Source organism: Jatropha curcas, chromosome 7, assembly GCF_041381405.1.
Source record: "Jatropha curcas cultivar XTBG-Jc1 chromosome 7, XTBG_Jcur_1.0, whole genome shotgun sequence".
Classification (NCBI taxonomy): Eukaryota; Viridiplantae; Streptophyta; class Magnoliopsida; order Malpighiales; family Euphorbiaceae; genus Jatropha; species Jatropha curcas.
The window spans coordinates 29,719,862-29,741,314 of NC_143157.1; the positions used below are offsets into that span (position 1 = coordinate 29,719,862).

At 36.1% G+C, this 21,453-nt stretch overlaps 3 protein-coding genes across 8 annotated transcripts; all 3 read right to left on the minus strand.

Moving 5' to 3' along the window:
* Positions 1-2,181: 2,181 nt before the first annotated feature.
* On the minus strand, positions 2,182-8,546 carry LOC105643535 (phytochrome B). 3 transcript variants are annotated; one of them, XM_012228681.4, is made up of 5 exons: positions 8,199-8,356; positions 6,285-8,130; positions 3,927-4,734; positions 3,241-3,534; positions 2,182-2,566 (listed from the first exon to the last, which is right to left on the minus strand). In XM_012228681.4, exons 1-5 carry the CDS (start codon positions 8,217-8,219, stop codon positions 2,347-2,349), a joined length of 3,189 nt encoding a protein of 1,062 aa, XP_012084071.1. In that variant the 5' UTR covers positions 8,220-8,356; the 3' UTR covers positions 2,182-2,346. The 3 variants fall into 3 exon arrangements, with proteins under 3 accessions (XP_012084071.1, XP_012084068.1, XP_089579823.1); XM_012228678.4 differs by having other exon boundaries at positions 6,285-8,546; XM_089723697.1 differs by having other exon boundaries at positions 2,403-2,585; positions 6,285-8,546.
* Positions 8,547-9,886: 1,340 nt separating this feature from the next.
* LOC105643536 (ATP-citrate synthase beta chain protein 2) lies at positions 9,887-15,450 on the minus strand. 3 transcript variants are annotated; one of them, XM_012228684.4, is made up of 17 exons: positions 15,295-15,450; positions 14,539-14,656; positions 14,279-14,381; positions 13,659-13,724; positions 13,442-13,565; positions 13,138-13,272; positions 12,650-12,710; positions 12,483-12,559; positions 12,234-12,389; positions 12,001-12,129; positions 11,781-11,913; positions 11,563-11,690; positions 11,307-11,412; positions 11,101-11,177; positions 10,923-10,993; positions 10,502-10,786; positions 9,887-10,177 (listed from the first exon to the last, which is right to left on the minus strand). In XM_012228684.4, exons 2-17 carry the CDS (start codon positions 14,636-14,638, stop codon positions 10,102-10,104), a joined length of 1,827 nt encoding a protein of 608 aa, XP_012084074.1. In that variant the 5' UTR covers positions 14,639-14,656; positions 15,295-15,450; the 3' UTR covers positions 9,887-10,101. The 3 variants fall into 3 exon arrangements, with proteins under 3 accessions (XP_012084074.1, XP_012084072.1, XP_012084073.1); XM_012228682.4 differs by having other exon boundaries at positions 15,287-15,437; XM_012228683.4 differs by having other exon boundaries at positions 15,267-15,406.
* Positions 15,451-18,135: 2,685 nt separating this feature from the next.
* LOC105643537 (uncharacterized) lies at positions 18,136-21,392 on the minus strand. Of its 2 annotated transcripts, none has more exons than XM_012228685.4 (13): positions 21,283-21,392; positions 21,050-21,195; positions 20,910-20,958; positions 20,669-20,815; positions 20,288-20,424; positions 20,122-20,191; positions 19,814-19,904; positions 19,478-19,547; positions 19,257-19,352; positions 19,052-19,151; positions 18,861-18,947; positions 18,689-18,780; positions 18,136-18,594 (listed from the first exon to the last, which is right to left on the minus strand). In XM_012228685.4, exons 1-13 carry the CDS (start codon positions 21,332-21,334, stop codon positions 18,445-18,447), a joined length of 1,287 nt encoding a protein of 428 aa, XP_012084075.1. In that variant the 5' UTR covers positions 21,335-21,392; the 3' UTR covers positions 18,136-18,444. The 2 variants fall into 2 exon arrangements, with proteins under 2 accessions (XP_012084075.1, XP_020538728.1); XM_020683069.3 differs by having other exon boundaries at positions 19,814-19,913.
* Between the last annotated feature and the right edge of the window lie 61 nt (positions 21,393-21,453).

Here is a 21,453-nt window from a genome sequence, read left to right on the forward strand (position 1 = left end):
CGTTTTCCTTTCCTCAGGCGCTAGGTGAGTGCGTGGACAGTTATAGCCAATCGTATACTAGATTTTTACATTTAAAAGCGCGTTATTCACACCGCATATGGCAAGTGGTATTGGAATTTTCATTTTTGCGCGGCCTCTTCCTTTTCAGCTAAAAGGACCCAATAGATCACGAGTTCACGTCCACTCCACTTTCTCATTCTTCCACTCCAACTCTTTGTGGGTTTCTTCTATATACAGAATTCGTGGCTACAAAACAAAACACCTCCTCCACAGAAACTCTCTGATTTAATTTAATAATCAAATTAAGTTTAGTTTCGGTTAACTTGACAATTTGGAATACTTAATTCGCAAACATCACATGGATTTACGATTATGCCCCTTAACTCAATATAATTAATTAAATTAATAAATAATTGTACAATATGTCCAAAAAAATATTAAGAGATTAATTATTCCTTTTTTTTTTAATTTAAAAGAGTAAATATGAGATTTGAAGCATTGAAAATTCACACCACCGCCGCACCTAAAATTAGGGCTTAATTAGGGAAGTTTGGGTTTTAAGGCAGTGATAGGTTTGATTGTTGTTCAAGAAGTTGACGTGTTAAGCTTCGAGAGAAGTCAAAACCCAATTAGGATTTGGATTTGATGAAAGTAAAATGCTTACCTTTTTGGCTGTCTGAATTAATACCTGTCTTAATCATCTAAATTTTTTGGCTTAGAATAATTGTTCTTTTTTTTTTTTTTTTGAAAAAATAACTGTATATAATTGTTATTTGCTCCCAACTTTACAATTTACTACTAAAACCATATTACTGTATTTTAATTGATAATTAATTTGAAATTAATTGCGACAAAATAATAAAGTTAACAATGTTGATTAGATTTTCAGTTTATGATCAGAAATATTTTCGTTTGAACTAAAACACTTATTCCATATATAAATAAGGTCATACACTATATGTTGATAAGTCTTTCCTGAATTTTAAGCGATAGGTTTCGAAAATATCTAAAAAGACCAAACTTTTTATTAGCGAAGAATATTTCTTGCTGAACAATATATGGCTATATTTCTTGTCTATCTTTATTGAGCGTTTTCATTTGTTTGGCTTCAATCAGTGCACGAGGAAGCTATGGTTATGGATGTGTTTTAAATTTAGGCATGTTTCCCTCCTTGAAGTATATTCCCTTTAGGCATTTCTGAACTTACTTTGCAAATTGTGATTAATTTCCTTGTTATGGGTAATTACTATTTTGGAAGTTAGAGCAAGTTGCTCTCTCTATGTCTCTCTAAAATTTTGTTTTTTCCTCTATAAGACTTTTGTTTGCGTGCACAGCATGATTAAGGGCGTGCACGCACACCGTTGGAGTGTGATAGAGACAAGAGGTGAAGTGTAGCATCCAAATCTTCTTCTTCTTCTTGTTCTGTTCTTTGTTCTTTCTCTAAATTCAGAAACCAGTTAGAGTTCCAATTGCTCCTAAAAAAATAAATACCATAATACAGAGTACTAAACTTTAAAGTTGTATCATCCTTATCTCAAACCATGTGGAAGGTGGAAGCCAGAATAATATTTATAATCAAACTTTTCTTTTTCAAAAATGGGTTTTATAAAATGTTTTGACCTTCATTCTTCATTCAATGGAGCTTCTGCCGTTTGGAACCTAGTAGAGTATATACGGGTAACATAAAATTAACATATTGAATTGAATATATTATAGTTCTACTATTAAATCTCAAATCCAAGTTTGATCCCCTTCCTTGTCAACTTTCGTAAAGTAGGCAGTCAGAATTCTCATATTAAATACCAGAGCTGGAAATTTGACTCATTACATAAGACAGAATAAAATTTTATTAAGAGACTAGCCCTGGCAGGGTGACCTAATTGTAGGTTACAGTAATCTGTAGGAACCTGAGAAATTGTAATATACTTACATACACATATTTACTTCCAGTGGGAGATGCAATTTGATCCAAATGCAAGATTGTTTATCATGGAAGCCTCTACAATAAACTTATGAGATCCATTGTTGCTTCTTATGTACACTACCACATTCAGATCTCACAAAACCATATCAGCAAGATCGGTACACTTCTTGGCAAACATTAACTGGCTAGCCCGACAAGGTAAGTTTGCGATTTAGACCAGTGTCAGTAGACTAAACAAGCATCAAACATGCTTGAGATTGATGGAATAAGCAGTTGTCTTCCTAAGGATTAGCCAAATTGGTGGCCTCGGTACAAGAGTAAACCTTGTAACTAGGTTTTGAAAACAGTTCTCAGTAAATTGAACCGCCAATATGAGGTCAAAATTGTGAAAGCTCTTCAACATATCTCCAGGGCTAAACATTCTAATCAACACTTTTAGCACCTCTCTGACACAGGGGAAGATCGAGGATAACTAAGAAATAACATCTTTCTGACTCTCTGATGTATTGGACTTCACCTTGCATAAGCTTCAAAATTTTCCTGCACATACTGAGTCCTAGGCCTTCTTGAGTCGTCCATCGGCAGCTGTGGAACATGTCCTGGACTAGTTCAGGAGGAAGACCTTCACCGGGGCAAACCATCCTTTATAAAAATATCATCACTGGTCAGAAGATATTAACAGCATTACATGTAATAACACGGAAGAAGAAATAAAGCAAATGCTGCAAAATAACACACACATTGGTCCCTCTTTACTAGAATTCAGAACTTTAATCCTTTTTGGCTAAAAATAAGTGGAACAGATATATAGTTTTGGTCCAAAAACCGTTGCTCTGTCCTAAAAAATACTAAACCATTCTATTTTGCAGAACATAGCGATTAAATTGTTAAAGTTTGAAAAAATAAGAACCAGTGTGAATTGGGACGAAACCTATGGAGGTCTTTAATGACCAACCTTTCAAATTTATTTCTGTTCACTAGTCCACACCGGCTCCGAGTTGAGATTCACAACTTGGAGAACAGATTAGACTTGTCACTAAATCATTCAGAGTAGTCAAGAACAAAAGGAATAATTTATTGCAAGTCGTCACAGTTTCACAAAATAAATTATTTGAATAAAGCCTTGACATTTTATTTCAAGTAAGATGTTCCTAATGACTATGACAATATTACCAAAGGAGGTAAAAATAAGAACAAAGAAGAGAAATGGGTAGGGAGAGGGAGAGAGAATACCCATCTATCACATTTTAGTGCTTTTACTCTTATCATTGTATATTATACTAAATAATGTACAAAGAAGTGCAAGAATGAAATACCTGAATTCCATATGCACAACAGATAGCCCATCGGAGGTCTGCTTCAGTTTTGGGCAAACATGAATCTCTACCCAACCTTCTGAAGATGGTGCACAACGAACCATATTCAACAAGAAATCAGCCAACACCTGTTGAATTCTTACTTGATCACCGTATACAGCCAGAGATTTTACTTCCTCTGGAATATCACGAATCAATTGTAGATTTCTTTCCCTCAGCAGTAACATCACTTGGCTAACTACAGCATCTATGACATTCCCAATGAAAAATTCGGCCTTCTCAAGCTCCAGTGAACTAGTTCAAAAACAAATGAAAATTTTCCTCTCATTAACAATATTCACACATGAAAGCAGAAAAGTTACATTTAATAAAAAAGAAATATGCATGTTAAATTCAATAGAATATTACTACTAAAGTTTCTGAGTACTATAATCACAGATCAACCTTGAGGAGTTTATTCATCTTTGACCTTATTCAATTAAAGATGCCCCAATACAATGCTTTCTGACAGTAACACAGATTGACATTTGCTTAAGCCAAAATGGATGTGAAATAATTTACTGCAGTATTCTGCTCAATAGGCATTTGATTCTAGATGCATAATGCCAGCTAGGACCTACATTGATTGCATCGCATTTCTTTAGGCAAACCCATAAGTTAATAATGATTTGATCAAGGAACCTCACCCATCTTCAATGCTCTCCAGATCAACATCTCGAATGATCTTAAACATCTGCTTCTCACAAGCAGCACTCGTTTCAAGAAACTGCTTTTGGACCTCGGTCAAGTCTGTTGCCTCCAAAAGTGAGTTTGTAAACCGTATACCGCTTAGAGGATTCTTTATTTCCTGGCAAATATAAGCCAACTCTTTCATTCTTGTAAAGGTTTTTCTCTCCTGTTGCCTCTGGACTTTCAAAGCTTGTTGTAACTCAGGACTTGCAATCTGCAAGAAGCAGAAGGCTCCAATAATCTGTCCATCCATATTTAATCTCTTGTTTGCTGTCAAAAGAGCTTGCATGAATTTTCCATTCCGGTCAAAGAAAGAAAATGGAAACTTGTCAGTATCCTGTCCTCCAATTGCATTGTGCAACACAATCATAAATTTGGTCAATGCATCAGGGCCCTTGAGCCGACAGCAACTGCCAAAAACCTCCCCAACCAGCATCTTCCCAATAATTTCACTTCGGCCCCACCCGGTGAGCTTTTCCATGGCAGTGTTCCACTCCAAGCAGCAAGTGTTTTCATCTGAAGCAAATATTGGAGGTATTAAAGGATTGGGACTATGAATAATAGCCCTGTAATCACCTTCGATATGGATGAATTTGTCCATTACCACTTTTTGATCAGTAATATCCTGACCAACAAAGCAAACTCCAACTATATTGTTCATGTAATCTTTGCTAGAACAAGCATTCACCACTACGAAAACAGCCTTCTTTTCATGTTCGGAGCCAAATGTCCTCATTTTTATCTCTACATTCTTATCTTCTTCGCCTGCATTCATTAAATATCAATAATAAAACAAGCTATCAAATATCAATAAGACATCAATTCCAAAGTTCATCCAATTGCCGTGGTTAGAATGCTGATATATGATTAGTAACAATATCCACACTGGCACCAAAGAATAAAACAACCTATCAAACAAAGTTTATTAAATAGAGCATGTGCTTAAAAATCTTTTGACAAAACTAAGTTATGTTCTAGACAACAGATACACGAATTGCATGTTATGAGTCCCTCTATTACGTAAAAGTGTGCATAGATCAAGGCAATATGAACAGTGAGCACTTTTATATGGAGAATAACCATGTGCTTGATATAGAATTAAATGACCTTCTATGAATAGGAAAATAAAAACAAGCAGGGCACAGCAGTTTGAACTGTTGCATGACTACAAGAAACAGAAAAATAATTACTTTATAGAGTTTCAAAGCAAATGGTACCATTCCATTTATTAGTCATATGGAGTTATAATGTAGTCTCAGAGCTCTCTATAAAATATAGCAGCTTAGTCAGGACTCAAAACGTTTTAGTTCCCAATTTGTTACTGGAAATAAGTGAGACTACAAATGAGAATCCAGCCTTTATTTCCATTCTTAGGAAATGTCATGAAATCAGAAAATTACTCCTAAATTGCAGGCAGGTATTAGAAACCAGTTGTCGCCAGGTCAGATATTACAACTAGGAATGAGAACAAGTGACCATGCTCACTCCCACTCATTTATTCATATACCTAGACAACGTCTTAAAACAGGGTATACCCAGTCCTAATAATACTTCAAGATTAAGAAATCAAGGTTTTACCCAGAAGCTATTTATCTATTTGACTTTGATTTTATTTCAAAAAGGCCACAATCACTAAATTCTTTTTAGAAATTCAATCAAATTTCTTATGTGATGACTGATCCTGAAAACCCTATAGCTCAGCAATAAAATACAAAAATTACTTGGTTCTACCAAAATCTACCGTTAGCAATTTTATTGAGAAAATTAAGGTAGAGTGATTTCACCAATTAGTCCAATGACCATGGGTCAAATTAAGCCTCAATTCCCTAGTAACATGTGACCAGAAACTTTATCCTATTAGTTAGTTTAAAAGCTAACTTCACCTAGTTTCTCAAATCTAACCCAAAATCCTCAATTTAGAAGATTTATCAAAGCTTCTGTTTGATTAGTACTTCATCTAAGAAGTACAAGAACTAGCCAAGAATCTACATAAACATGCTAAAGTAACTTAATCAGAAGTTTTCAGGTATCACGCACTTGTGAAACCATCAAATCATATGTTTCTTACTATTTTAATGGAGCAGCTATGACTTCCACAGCTGGGTGAGACTTTCAGCTACGCCCTGGATTTCAAAATTTCATCCCTTTTCATTTTCATTCATCAGCTTTAATAATTTCAAATTTTCCAGGAGAATGAAGAGTACCTTTTTTTTTTTTTTTGTTAAGAGTTTCATTCTAAGCAAATCTGCATGTTCAAATATAATTAAAGGGGAAAACTGGAAGAAATCCCAGAAATATGTTAGATATAATAATACCTCTTAAAGCATGATGAAGAAGCTTGTCAACAGTTTCTTCGTATTCCTTATAAATAAGATCATGAACCAAAGACTTCCCCATAGCTTCCTCAACTGAAAGCCCCGTTAACTCAGCAACCTTTGCATTCCACCCATTTATGCGGCCATCAGCATCAACAGCAAATATTGGAGCAGTTGCAGTCTCTATTAACCTAACCATTTCTCTTGCAACTGAGCTGAGTTCATCCATCCCTTGCAACTCCAGATCTCCAAGCTGTGCATTTGTAACAGCCTTAGAATTGGTTGCTTCAGCATCCCTAAATGAGTCTCGAAGAATAAGCTGCAAAGAATGAATAGCATCCATTTCTGCGTTCTCCCATGGTATACTTCGGCTTTTTACCACTTCCAAGAATGCCTTGAATGAAGAGCGTGGATGCATCCTCTGCCCATCGTCCTTGTCCTCTGGATGATGCTTTGCACCACCCCATTTGATCTCCTTCGCTGTGTGAGATCGGAACCAAAATAAGAAATCCCTCTTAGTGATATAAGCAACAGCCATGCCGCAAACTGCATCACCAAGTGATACTGCCCCAGGGTACCCAGCATCAGCCAAACTGTCTGTGCTTAAACCTGTAGAGTCTCCATGAAATCTCAGCAACCACTCCACAATATCTTTTATTTGAGCTTCAGCTGGGGTTACACCTAGTGGGTAATACTTTCCTTGGTAATAAAGTGCTGCCCCATCACATTTCACAAGGTCCATGATACTTGGGCTTTGAGTAACAATGCCAGTAGGAGAGTCACGCAGAAGCATATCGCACAAGAGCGTTTGAGTCCTCAGAACACGCTTCTCTGAAAGCTGTGACGCCAATTGTAATTCCATATTCAACTGAAGCCCAAAGGCCTGCATTAGGAACTCGCAAGCATAACGAAGTGGAAAAGGAATGCTCCTTGCAGAAGTGTGATGACAAACAACTAAACCCCAAAGCCTCATCAAATTCCTTCCACCAATAGCTTCCTCATCATTTCCATTAATAATGACCGCCATTGCCAATGAGGCAATTGAACCCATATTCGCCATATATTGAGCATGACAACCATGAGGGGCACGAAGAGTTGAACCAACCAAGCACAAAGGCTGCATTAGTGCTTCATCTTGAATAATACGGACAGGTGTGGCATGGCAATCCACTATCATTCTAACCCTACTCTGCTTAAACAAAAACCTAGAAGCCTGAGGTATATCAGTTGCAGGATAATGTAAACCAATGTAAGGTTCTAAATCAGACCTTTTGTTCTCTGCTACAACCTCACCATGTTCATCCTCATGAAACTTGTAAACCATAACTCTATCATACCCAGTAAGCTCCCTCACACAGTCCACCACAGTATCACACAACAGCTTAATATCCCCACCAGGAAGTGACTGTAAACGAGAAATCGCACGAACTGCTAACTTCTGTGACTGCACAGCCCCGGCTATTGATAAAGCAGGGTCCTCCGTCCTAGCAGGCTCCAAATCAATAACAATCCCAACATCTATCCTATGCAAAATCGCGTAAAAGGGTTTTCCCGAGTTCTTGGAGTGAATCCATAGAGGGTTGAGTAACGTGATTTCTCTTGCCCCAAATGCTTTTTCCAGCAAAACCGCACTCGAGGGCGTGAAAAGGGTGCGCACATCAGTCCCAATCGAAAGGATTTCTGGTTTTTCAAGAGAAGGTACTGATTGAGGCGTTAAACCGAGCATTTCACGTGCGTTTTCGCTATACCCAGTAACCCTAAAAGAACCTTCATCAACAGTGATCATGCACCCAAAAGGCTGGATATGGCCACCACGTTGGATTTTAGATAGGTAAGCAGTGATTTGCTGTTCAGGGACTGACTGGTTAGTGGTTCTCACCGATTGCGAGTAATCAAACGACTTACCCGACTCACCTGATTGTTCAAAAACCGCATGGAGCTGCGCGTCCACTGTGTACTGAGCAATTGCTTTACTTACAGACTCGGTGTTGTGGACCCTCAAGTTGCTGGTGCCCGAGGACTGAGGAGCTACTTGCTGGTGGTTTTGGCTTTGATTTTGGTGCAGGTGCCGTTGGGGTGACTGCCCCGCTGCTCTGCCACCAGATGCCATTACTGGAGTGCCTGTTTCTTCTCTGCCTGCAATTATGTCTGAATTTAGTGGTTGATAAAGAGCAAATGAACTGACCCAGTAAGGGCAAATGAAGATAGTGAAGATTCTGTGTCAAAATAAAGTAAGAAATCTATTTTATGTGGCCTTTCGATAATGGAAAGAGACTACATATAGCTAGCAAGAGGAGAAAAGCTGTTCCGAATAATGAGTTGGTAGGCAATGTTTCTGTCTATGTTCGTTTGAAAAATTGAATCACAGAAAGGGAAGCGACTTTGGCATTTGCATATTTTTCTTTCTTTCTCTTCGCTTGTGTAATTTTGTTTTCTTTTTGAATAATACTTCTACGTGTTATTGGAACTTTTTCTTTCCTTCACTTGTGGGCACGGAGAGAGAGCTCTGCGCAGGTACGGAGGCATATAAGATGGGGGCCAGAGCAGTTTGATTGGTGGGCGATGGCCGTCGGCACGTGATTGTGGGTATATTGGAGAAGACATGCAGATTTTTCTTTCTTTTCTTTTCTTTTAACTTTTTTTTTTTTTTAATTTTGATTATCTTATTCTTATCTTAAAAGTCTCGTGTTTACTAATTTGTTTATTTTAATTGTACTTTATATACGCTGCTGAACTAAAGTATGTAACTATGTATACTCATTTCCTCATCCCTAAACCCCACGATTATTCCTTAAGCTATATTTAATTAATTAAACGTGATTTCTTAATGGTAGGAACTAGGAAGTGGAGTGAACGGATCACTGACATAAAATAAAATAAAAAATCCCTAGGCCACAATTTTAAAGGGAACTTTTTTGAAGGATGGATTATATTTATTTAGACGAAACTTTTCGAAAACTACTGAATGGATTATATTTGTCGAGACAGATTTACAGGTTCATTAACAGATTAAACCAATCAAAAAAAAAGTTTTTTTCATATATTTTTTCTGTATATATAATTAGAAATGTTCTCTTATTTCGTTTGAAAAACACAAACTTGAATTTGTTTTTTAATTATTATTATTATTAGGAGTTCATATGAAAGCAATTTAATCCATGAAACGTTCACATCCATAAAGCCTCACAATGTGCAATAAGTTACACAGTTAAGTCTAACCATAACCAAGATTGAGACAGCGTGCAACAGAATATGTACGTTTCTTTAACGCTGGAGATCCTTTCGGCCTCGACAACCAGCACACTGCCCATGTGACCATCCCCACTTCTTCGTCAAGCACCCAGTTCCCCAGCCCACGTGATTGTTGATGGATTGCTCGAACCCCATCTCTTTTTGTTTTTTTTTTTCCTTTTTCCCCATACAAATAATATTCATAATGTTGATGTTGAAATAAGGCAGACTTGTCTTTATAAGACAACAGAGCCTTTTTGGTAACATATTATACATTGGATTTCCTTACTTTTTTAGCATACCACAGATTTCCAAACAATAAGATAATTTGAAATGGGTTATTTCAACTTGAAACCTGAAACTAAAGGCTCTATAGAAACATTTCTTTGAATAAATTGATGGAACTCTCCTTATAAAAACTTCTAATAAAGTTACAAATATAGGCACTCAGCCTATAAACAGTACAACACTAATCTAACAACTGAACAGACACAGCAGCAAATTGCAAACTCGAGAAATTTGGGAAGTGAAAAGCTTGCTGAAAGTCGAAAGCAGATCAGCATTGCACCTGCTCTTTGTCATTCTCTCACTTGGTGTAGAGAACGTCCTCCCACGGGTGGCGATATAGTGGTTGTTTCAATCTCTTCTGGTCGAAGGTGTGCCTGAAATTAAAAGCTATTGTTAGTCATATGCAAATATAGAATGGATGTATTTTCAGTAGATAATGGAGGTCTATCTTACTCATTCCTAGCCAACTAATATTAAACTGTATATTATTCCAAAAAGGTCATATCTATGTGACACTCAAAAGCACTCATGGGACCTTAAACAGTGGAACTTAAATCCTTGCAATTAAAAAGGGATTAAGATATGAAATCTGACTGTTAACGTGTCAATATCAAAGGGCCTGCTTGTAACCTAATCAGCAACACAAAACAAAACCCAAATGGATGGGATAAGAAAAATTTGAAGTGCAATCAACTTACCCAATCAGACCAATGGAACGTGCCAACACAAAGAGCCCATTCAAATAACCGATCTCCACGATCTCATCAATCTCCTGTTTGGTAAACATTCCACTGCCAGCAAGAAGATCCAAGAAAAGGGACCCAATTGCACCATCAACATTTAGGACAAGGTTGTTGGCCTTTGATAGTGTATAGGTTTCAACTTGAACAGCATACTCCATGTATTTCACTGAAGGGAAATGTGTGCGAGCAAACCGCTGTAAGAGCTCCACCCTTTTGTCCCTGTTGTCGCCTCTCTTGATCCTTTACACAGGAAGCAAACAAGAGTTCTTATAACTCAGGTTTACAATGGCAGTTAATAGAAGCCCAAATCATTGAAATGCTATGTTTCTAGTGTCAAAATTCCAAAAATATACTGAGAACCAAAGGCCCTACATACCTGTGCCCAATTCCAGGAACACGAATACCCTTCTTTTTCATGCTTTCAACAAACTCATAGGGTGTTAGACCCTGGCAGAAACAGCAAAGCAATAAATCTTGGATAAACCAACCATGAGAGTATTCAAACAAGAATCAATTTGGCATGAATGAACAAAAGTGAAATTCGTTAAAGCCACCTTATCATAAGCATCCTTAAAGTATCGAGCAGCATCATCAATGGCACCACCAAATCGCGGACCAATTGTGAGCAAACCTGTTTCAGAAAGACCAGGATTCAACATTTTTTTCCATGATTGGCTCTCAGAAATGCACTTCATTCAGCATCGTACTGGGGAGAGTTCTCCAATGAATTAAGAAAACAATCAATTGACTACTTTCTTACCTGAGACAAGGCTGGAAACTAGGTCCTTTCCAGCCCTTGCTGTTACTATGGTGTTGTGTGCACCGGAGACACAGGGACCATGGTCAGCACATAGCATGATGCATATCTGTTTAAGATCATAAACCATTTAACACCTAGACGATATATTTTGCTTCTAGATATATGTGACACATGAGGGGAGGGGAAGACAAGGGGGTATATTCAGCTGGAACGGTTAGCAAATAACAAGATAGCTATAAAGTTATGAGAAACCTGCCTCAATAAAATGGGTACAGTAACGTGGAAGGCTGCGTTTGAACCATAAAAGCGAGATGACATCACCAACACCATAACCCTGTTCAACAATAGAAGACATTGGCACACCAGCATAGCACGGCTCCTCACCTGCAAAAACGATCAAAAAATAAGTTTATCATACTACTGATTCAAGAAAATAGGCACCTTATCATTGATTGCAAACACAAATAAAAGCACCTCTATCATCAGATATTGTGGAAATAATATGTGTTGGAGCCCGAACTTTGCCACTCTTAATTGCTGTGTTAAGATCCTCAGGGATTTGTGGAGGCTTAACCTCCTTTACAGGTGTAATCTTACCATCTTCAACCTGACAAATGGAAAAGATCAGAAACCCAGAGCCCTTTTCAGAATCTGGGAAGTTGCATGCAGAAAATATTACAATATGTAAACTAACCAGCTTCTGAAATGTTTCCTTAATTGCAGTCTCAAAAGCTTCATATGAGGTGGGAACAACAGCTCCAGCATCCTTTAATGCTTGATTTTTTGCTTGAGCAGACTCCAGTTCACTGCCACTTTTAGCACCCTAATTTGGAAGGAGTCCAGATTAAGAACAGTGCATCTTTTACGGCAAACTGTGGCTGCTGATTATTAACAGATGGGTGCAAGACATTTGAGGCAATAACTTACAGCATGACCAAATTGTACTTCTGACTTGAAGAGTCGAGCACAAGTTCCACTGACCCAAGCAACTACTGGTTTGGTCACCTTTCCCTGTTTGAGGGCTTCAACAAGAGAATACTCATCTCGTCCACCAAGTTCTCCAAGGACAACCATCATCTTAACCTGAGCAATAAAGCATCCAACAGTAATATTTTTCCCAAGAGAAAGAAACTACAAATGCTTGAGCTCTTGTTAAAATTCAAGAATGGCAGCAACCTGTGGGATGTTGTTGAACCGCAAAACATGATCAGAAAGAGTGGAGCCTGGAAAGACATCTCCTCCAATTGCAATACCTAAACAATTTCCAAAACAAATGCCCAAACTGAACCAAGATCTGAATGCTTTAAACTAGCCTAAAGAAAGTAGTGAGCATGCAGGAGTACCTTCATATATGCCATCTGTTACACGGGCAATTGTATTGTATAGCTCATTTGACATGCCACCCTGTAATCATAAATGAGATATCATTCTCAAAACATCAACATACTTCATGGCCAGTAACAAAATGCTGACAGGCAAGACATCACCATTTGGCAAAGTCCATGAGAAAACAATCAAAGTGTTATTCCTTTCTTTTTTTTTTTTTTTTTTTTTTTTTTGAACAATATTCCTTTGAATTTTGGAGTAAGAATAGACTATATTTATCATTACTTCAAAATTACAAGTCCAAAATTGCTAGACATGGTCCCAAACCATGTGCTCCTCCCAGGATATCAATAATCTCATGTAGCAGCATAAAGCCAACTCTTTAACATGTTGCAGTAAGAGCATGATAAAAAAAAAGATGGCATTCTCTCTAATGTTCTAAGTAAAGTTACTTGACATAGAATATGCTTGTCAATGAATTAGGAGCAATGGAACGATTACATACAGATTTGGAGACAAATCCAACAGATCCAGGCCTGTACAATTTGCAAGCAATTATGTTATCAATTGTTCCAGCAGTGTCACCTATCTTAAATGCTCCAGCCTGAATGCCTCCAACAGTAGCAGGGCCAATGACAACCTGCATCATCATTAAAATTAAAATTACGATGCATACCTATACCCAGCGAATAATTCTCAAGGAAAATATATTTGGCCTAGCACCATAAGATTTCAAGTATAAAGCACTGTTTGATCACATGATTCTCCTGTTTCAGTTCAATTCAAATGATTTTGCATCATAATGTCACCTTATTGTTAGCCCGTGCATATGCAATTAATTGTTTGGTGTCTGACTCAGGAACACCCTCAGCTATTATAGCCACAACTCGAATGGTTGGCTGTTTCAGAGCAGCCATGGATGATGCAGCCGCACTGCAAATCAATTAATTTTGCAATGACTGTGTGAAGAAAAAAAAAAAAAAAAGATATTGTAAAATCAATATATCAACAATCATAAATACAAACCTTCTAAATGATGCAAAGTTTATAAATACATCAGCGGTTGGGTGTGCAGTACAAGCAGCCTCAACACTGCAAATGATATCAATTGAGTGTCAGAAATCTAAAAACCAGAAAAGTGCCAGCAAAGTTTCATGGTTAAATCCCAAAATATTGGTTGTTCTAACAACTAATGAAGTTTCAAAGTACATAAAAGGTCGATGACTTATATTTACTACCAAATAAGTGGCATGTTGCAATAATATAACATTGGACTCACTACCAGAAATTATTCATCTGACTCATTGCAATAGTCTATGCTTGAGTTATATTTTTATTGAAGTTGTTTGTTAGCAATTGCAAGCATAGCATAATCATTTTCAACAGTTTATAGTCTAACAATAGTCCATGCATCTACAATGTCGTCAATAGGAAATGCATGTTTCTAGGAAGCAGGATACGGAAGAGTAACAGGTCAAAAAGAATTGTAATATCAAGCTTGATAGCAATCATATCACATGCCACTCAACTTCACTATGCCAGAAAAACATTTCCCTCTTCGCATTGTAATTGACACTTCCAAAACCTATGTTGCATGGATTGTATAACATATATACAAAAATCAAGATGAAACAAACATATCTTACGCTGAATGTACAGGGATTGCAATTTCCTCTTGACCAAAAAATAGTTTCTGGAATCCCTCTGAACCAGGGTTAATAATTCCAGCCACTGATGGTGTTTCCCTCCCTATAAATACATGAAAAATTAAGGAGTACATCAGACCGTAGATCAACACAGCACAGAAAATAAGCTAGTTCAATTACATAAATCTAGATGCAATATCAGCTAACCTATGTTACTATATAGATATGACCAAAGAAAAACAATATGAAGTAACACATACCGCAAAGGAAATCAAAATCAAGCATGCGTTGGATGGGAAGCTGCTTGTAATTATAAAACAAAGCCTGTGTAGAACGAGAGAAGAGTTGTCCAGTGGCCATTATGTCAATTCAAGAGGCCTGTAAGTGTAAACAAACAGGATCAATTACAAACTGACCAAGTGTTCCGAAAACAGACAGAGAAAAGAAATTGCTTATTGGGTTCATGTTTCTTGCTTTACAGTTCCAGAAAATGCTTCTGAAAACGAAAATACAGCTCGCAAAAAACTATCTTCTCTTTTTACTTTCCACATTATTTCTCTACCTAAAAAATATCTACCACACTAAACGAACACAAACAATATCGTACAATGAACGCTTCAAATCAAAACCACCAAACCACACCTAACTTGAAGCTACACCATACCAGATCGTAACAAACGGGAATGACCAAACCAGATAAAATCAAATCAAATCAAATAGGAAACGTAATGCAGCTAGCAAAATCTTGAATACCAATGAAGCACCGATTTCTCCAGTTTGACATAAACTGGAATTATATAAACGCGAAATCACTAGCTAAACAACAAAACAGAGTATCAACAACATTTCCCGAGAGAATCAAACTTTCAAATTCAAACAGGCAGAAGAGACAGGAATTCGAATCGAGAACCAGATCTGGAAGGATAATTGAAGTAGTTAAACAACTGTTTGGTCTACAAAGAAAAGAGAAAATGGAATTTGAAACTACCTAAACCAAAATGGACTTACTATCAGACCTCGGAGAATTCGCCGAGCCAAGCGAGATGGACAGAAAAGCAAATGCTGGAATTGCGCAGAGCGGAGAAAGGGAATTATATAGGGGGAGAAGGTAGAGAGAAAATTGCTTGCAGCTACCACAACAAGAAGAGGGAGGGGGAGCTGGTCACGTGGCACATAGTAGTTAGCTCACGGAGTGGAATTTTGATGCTCCTTTTTATTATTGTGTACTTCTGCAATTTGTCAATTTTAGAGACAGAAGGTTGGGAGTTGGGCCCGAATGTGGTTTGGTGGTAGGTAGTAGATCCATAACTAAAATCTTTGGTTGGTCCTGAAATTTATTGACTAAACAACCTTATTTGTCGACGTCATTAGATCTAATATATAATTCTTATGCTTAAATGAATTTCTTTGCTCTATTAAGTTGAACTTCTCTTAAATGGGCAATACCCTAAATCTAATATAATATATAATATTTTCAAAAAATTATATATAAAGATTACTTGAACAGCAGTGCTATTTTACTTTTTACCGCTAAAATTTAATAAAAGTGTTGAATAGCTGATATAATAAAAATTACGGAGAGGTATTAATTCAATATTTAAAATAAGAGTATTAATATCTAAATTAGGTCAAACTTTAAGATTAAATAGTAACTTATTTTAGTGTAAGTTATAACTCATAAATTAAAGAAAAACTATAAATTAAATATTTACTATGTACTCCGCTTAACAAATTCGTTTATTTTGAAAATTTTAATTAAATAACCCTTCATGCGTTATTTTCAAAACCCTTAGGATATTTTAAATGACTTAAGATTTAACAATTACTTTAAAAAATTAAGTTTTATTTCAATATTATTAGATTTGCTAAAAGTTAAAATAAATTTTGATCACGTGTGTTCTTGCTGATATTATTATGTGAATAGTGAAAAATCTTGACTCGACGATAAGAATTTTTGCTAATTTGGCAAATTAAATAATGAATAAAAAAATAAAGTTAAATAAATACACAACTTAATTGATTTTTTTTTTTTTTTTTAACATTTGGCAGTGAGACAGTAATGAAGTGATTTGGGGCCATCTTCTTGAGCGGAAGTACAGACAAATGGGTAAAAATGAGTGAGGATCCATATGGTGGTTTTCTTAGAGTGGAAGGGCATTTTCCAATTTTCAAATTCCAATTACAACCAAACCAACAACCAAGAGAGGAAGGATCGTTCATTGTTGTGCTGTACCTAACAATAGAACTGTTAGTTAATACTTGGTACAACTCCACAATTACGTGGCCAAAAGTTTCCAATTATATTTAAAAAAAAAAATTTGCTCACACATTATTTAGAGGAGATGAGCATTTTTGTTTTATTACATTTAATTTTCTTAAAAAAACATTAAAAATTCAAAAAATAGAATAGATAACTATCTTTTTACTAGCTAAGTTGCTATTAAGTAAGAAAAAATTTCATCATTAACATTGTTACTATATATATATATATATATATTCACCATTAAAATTATTATTATGATTATTTTATTCAATTCAATAATAATTTCTACTGCTACCTTGAACATGTAGTTGACCAGGTTAAAGAATGAATGATGAGTCTCTAAAATACAGCTTGAGCATTAGAAAATGGAAATGGCGTAGGCTTTACCTCACTAATTTTATTGGTCTATTGCACTAATCAGAATCTCATAGTTATAAATTAATCAAAATAATTCAGCCAATTTTACACGCCAACACAATTTGCATATAATCAATTATTTCACATTCCTTCAAACAGCCCTTAAGGGCTGACTAAACCCCATGGAATATGCCCTGCAAGTACTATCAGTGGAATGTCACTTACAAAGCACGTAATAAATTATTAAAACCCTTAAAAGCTTGGTTTGTTTTTTTTTTTTTTTTTTTTTTTTTATATTGACCGAAATAACATGATAAATTACGTAATATGAGTAGCTCTACTCTTAATTCATTTAATTGATGAAAGCTATTTGATCGAGATGAACTCAATACCTCTCATACTTTACAATTTACATTAGTGAAAAGACCAGTCAAACCACACTTGATTGATTCATGTATGCTTTTTTTTTTTAAATAATATATAAAGTTTTTTAAAACTTATTTATCATCATTATTGTAATAATTTTATTAATTTACACACTTGAATAAAAAATCATCTTTAATTTTATAAAATTTATCTGAAAATACAGTTTATCGGCTGATTTAACCACGGACTTCTTTTTAATGTATGTTCGAGCATAACGGGCATTAAAAAATAAGTTTGGGAGGGCCAATGACGTTGCTGTTAATTGTGTTGGGCCATTAGAGCAGATAGTTAGGTGGAAGCAACAAAACCTTTGCTTCAAATTTCAATATTGGAACTTGTACTTAACTTTAGCAAAAGACAACGGAAACCTTTCAACCGGGAAAGAAAATTATATTTTCCCATCGTTGACCAAAGCTCAAACAATACAAGCTTCATCACAACTGGTGGAAGAAGATAGAATTTCAATGAGAAAATTCTTCATACTCAAATTTAACTTAATTGAATTGGAAAAATTATGCAGAACAATGAAAAAGAAAAAAGAAAATGCATGTTGCATCTTCAACCTTCCTCCTTGACCCCATCTGCAATACCTTAACAACTGAAATTAATATTTTCAGGAGGAGGGCCCATGACAATCAAAGCAGGTCGTTGCCTTTGAATGGGCTAGAAGGAGCATCAAACCTAAAATTTTAGTTGAAACTTGGAAGTTATTGTACATTTAACTTCACATTGGTCAGGAATGGATATGTAATTAAAGATTTGACAAAGGGTTCTCTCAGTTTGGTAAAATCTTCTGTAAATAATGCTTCACGGACTAAAATCTCAATCTAATATAATATTTCCTATAGGTCCAACAACTAAACTTCTGTTAATATATTCTGCTATTCAAGTTTCGTTTTGTATCATAAAATATGTACAGATATAAATTAGTTTTACATCTTCAAGCCACTGAATTTTCTTCAGTCTATAACCGCCCGTATTTGAACACCCACTGGGCTCTGACTATGTCCTGCTTAGTACTGACATTATCCCAGTGAATTGATGTAGTCAATAGGATTTGCAAGTTTGCTCCTCCTAATTTATATCCTGGATCTGCACTTGCTTCATTCGAACACCTTGATCACATATCCTGCAGGAATGGATCATAACGTTTGACTGTTCCAACCAAACCAAGGGCTTCTTTAAGTGCCTCCAAGAGATGCTCCGGATGATCCTCAATACAAGTGAGACCATACTGTGATTGCATTGATCTCAAGACCCTTCCAATTATCTGGAGTTATAAAATTACAACACCTCCATTAACAAATTTCCAGATATACTTTGTTGAAACTGGCACTGAAACTAGGAGAAATTATAATACTAACCTTCCGGGCATAGCCACCATAAGCTATCCCACAAATTGAGGCACGTAGTGAATTAAGTGATGAAGCTTTTGATATCTTATCTTGTGAGTTATCTAGAAGAAGAGAGAAATGACGTGAAAAGAAATCACAACATAAAAGGGCACAAGAAATGTTTTGCTGTATATAAAATTACCAGCAAACAATGCTGTTTGAAAAAGTCCCTCTTTTTTTAACCCATCAACTGTATGAGCATTTGTGCCACCTGCCAATTGATAGAAACCTACCAGCACAGGAAGGTGAAATTCAGACTTTTGCACATATCATGAGCTGGGAACAGATCAAAATGACCATAACTTTTTGTGCATAGTGAGCCTGCACACTGACCAGGAGGCTTGTCTTTGGCAGCAGCCAAACGAACAGCAAATGCAATTGATTCCCTTGTGGCACCTCGGCCAATATCTCCACTCATGGGCCGGCCATCCAACTTCAGTTTACAAAGCCAATGACTTGTTAAAAGAAATAACTTTTTATCTGAGATGATAACATTTGAAACAAATTCAAAAATTGTTGGAAGTAAAAGGACACAAACCTGCCATAGATTGAGACAATTTAACTGAGGTTCCATGACTGAGTACATGTTGTTCATTGAAGATAGAGTTGAATCCCCAGCATAAGGTAAGCTAACCTGTGGATGGTAAAGGTTAATTTTAAGCTGGTCTTGCAGTCGACAACTGCTATATTAGAGAGGTTCCCCAGCTTAGCACCACATAAGTATTCAGTTCAGTTAACAATGGAGGTTCTTATACTCACTGCTGCTAATTTCAGGTGTCTGAGTGAGTTTCCCAAACCATCCCAAAGTTTCTTGAAGGGAGCCATCTGCCTATACACAGGACAAACAGACAGTTTTTTCTAGGTGAATACAGTTACTTACAAAAAGATTATAAGAACATTAACAAAAATAGAACATTGTACTTCAGCAGTTTGAGATGTAATTCTAAGACTTGAAGGACAATATGAAAGGTACGTTGCAAAGAATTTGCCCAGAAAAGAACTGTAATGAAAATTAGGAGAAGTAGAGGACAAAATTGCTCTGAATATCAATTTCAGTGTTCTTGGTGTCTCTGGTTTATCTTCATGGAATTGTACCTTCCACTTGTATGTATCTCTATGGCATCAACATCATTTCTTTTAAGAAGTTCAGCAGTAGCAGTAGCATCTCTTACATAGGTAACCTCTCCTAGAGCAACTTCAACAAGTCAATTTAAATTTAAAATGACCAACATGACAAAATTTTAATGTTCTTTAAGCCTTGAGTGGGGAAAAGGGAAAAGAATTACTAGCAATTTCATAGGAAAAAAAAGGTTTGAAGTATTCATAATGGGCGGATAAAAAAAATAGAAAGCCAAAAAATTGAAAAGTTTGGCATTACAAAAAAGCAAAATAATACTACTCACTGATTTTATCATAGGGGCAGACAGGAAAGCAACGGCCACAGCCATAACAGCGTTCAGTTATGACTCCACCCTGCAAATTAATATCTACTAAAAAGATAACTACTGGATCAATGAGAATGACATAGATGAATAATCATAAACTCCAGAAAGTTATTCAACCAAAGACCTTTAAAACATGTAGCATATCTATATCATAGGAAGAATCCGTTGTTGATTTTTGTTCCTCTAATGATATTGCATTCGCAGGACACACATTCTCACATGGCCTTGAACAGTCCCGTGGACATTCCTCTGGATCAAATTCTGTCGAATAAAATACTAAATTCAGCTTAACAAGATTCATAAAACTCATAGACCTAAACTTGCTTACTCAGAAATCCCTTCAAAGAAACAAAACTAAACGATATTTAACCAAAAATTTTAGATATTATGATCTAATTAATGTGGCCAAAGGATCATGATGTCATTTGAACTTTGTGCCTATCAAAACCCAAAAAAAAAAAAAAAAAAAGGAAAGAAAAGAAAAGAAAAATGTTAGGCTAATAACCAGCTTTACGAAAGTGAAGATCTCGATCATCATTAACACTAATCATTACCCAAGGCTTTCGAATCTGCAAAATGTCTCGTGCAGCTTCAATGCCTTCATTTACAGCACTCACAACTGATTCATCAGCAGCACAATCAATGCAATCAACTGCAAATCATTCATCAATTAATCCTAAACCTTTGTTTGTTATCAATCTTTAAATTAAACAAGTGCTAAAATAAATTAATTTGAGGTTGTTCACCTCCAGCTAGAGTGTAAACCAGAGAGAGGTTTCTGATATCAACAACATCCTGGAGAGAGATAAAGAAAAGGAAATAAGTAGGCAACTTGACAATGGAAATTAAAGTTTTTGACACAGAAGGGTTTTTAGGAATGTGAAACCTCAAAGCTTGCACCACATATAAGCTTGACCCAGCTCCCGTTTTGTAGTGATTCCTGTGGAGCACACACAACTGAAGGAACCTGAAATTTTCTCACAAGGTTTCTGACACCTTCGAGGCATTTATCATTCCTGTAACTCACTTTTCCTGAAATCAAAGAAATAGGTAATACTCTTAAAATTCTATCCTTAAATGTTGAAGAAAGAAGAAGAAGAAGAAGCAGCAAGAGAAAACCTTGACGTTGCGGTAAAACTGTAGCAGTAATGGAGAAGCTCAACGCCGCCATGCCAACAGACAAAATCCACACAAACCGATGTTATCCGTTAACATGGAAAGCTTTTAACGGACTTTCGCGGTTTCCGAAAGATATTTATAGTCTGTTTGGGCTCACTGGGCCTTCCCCAT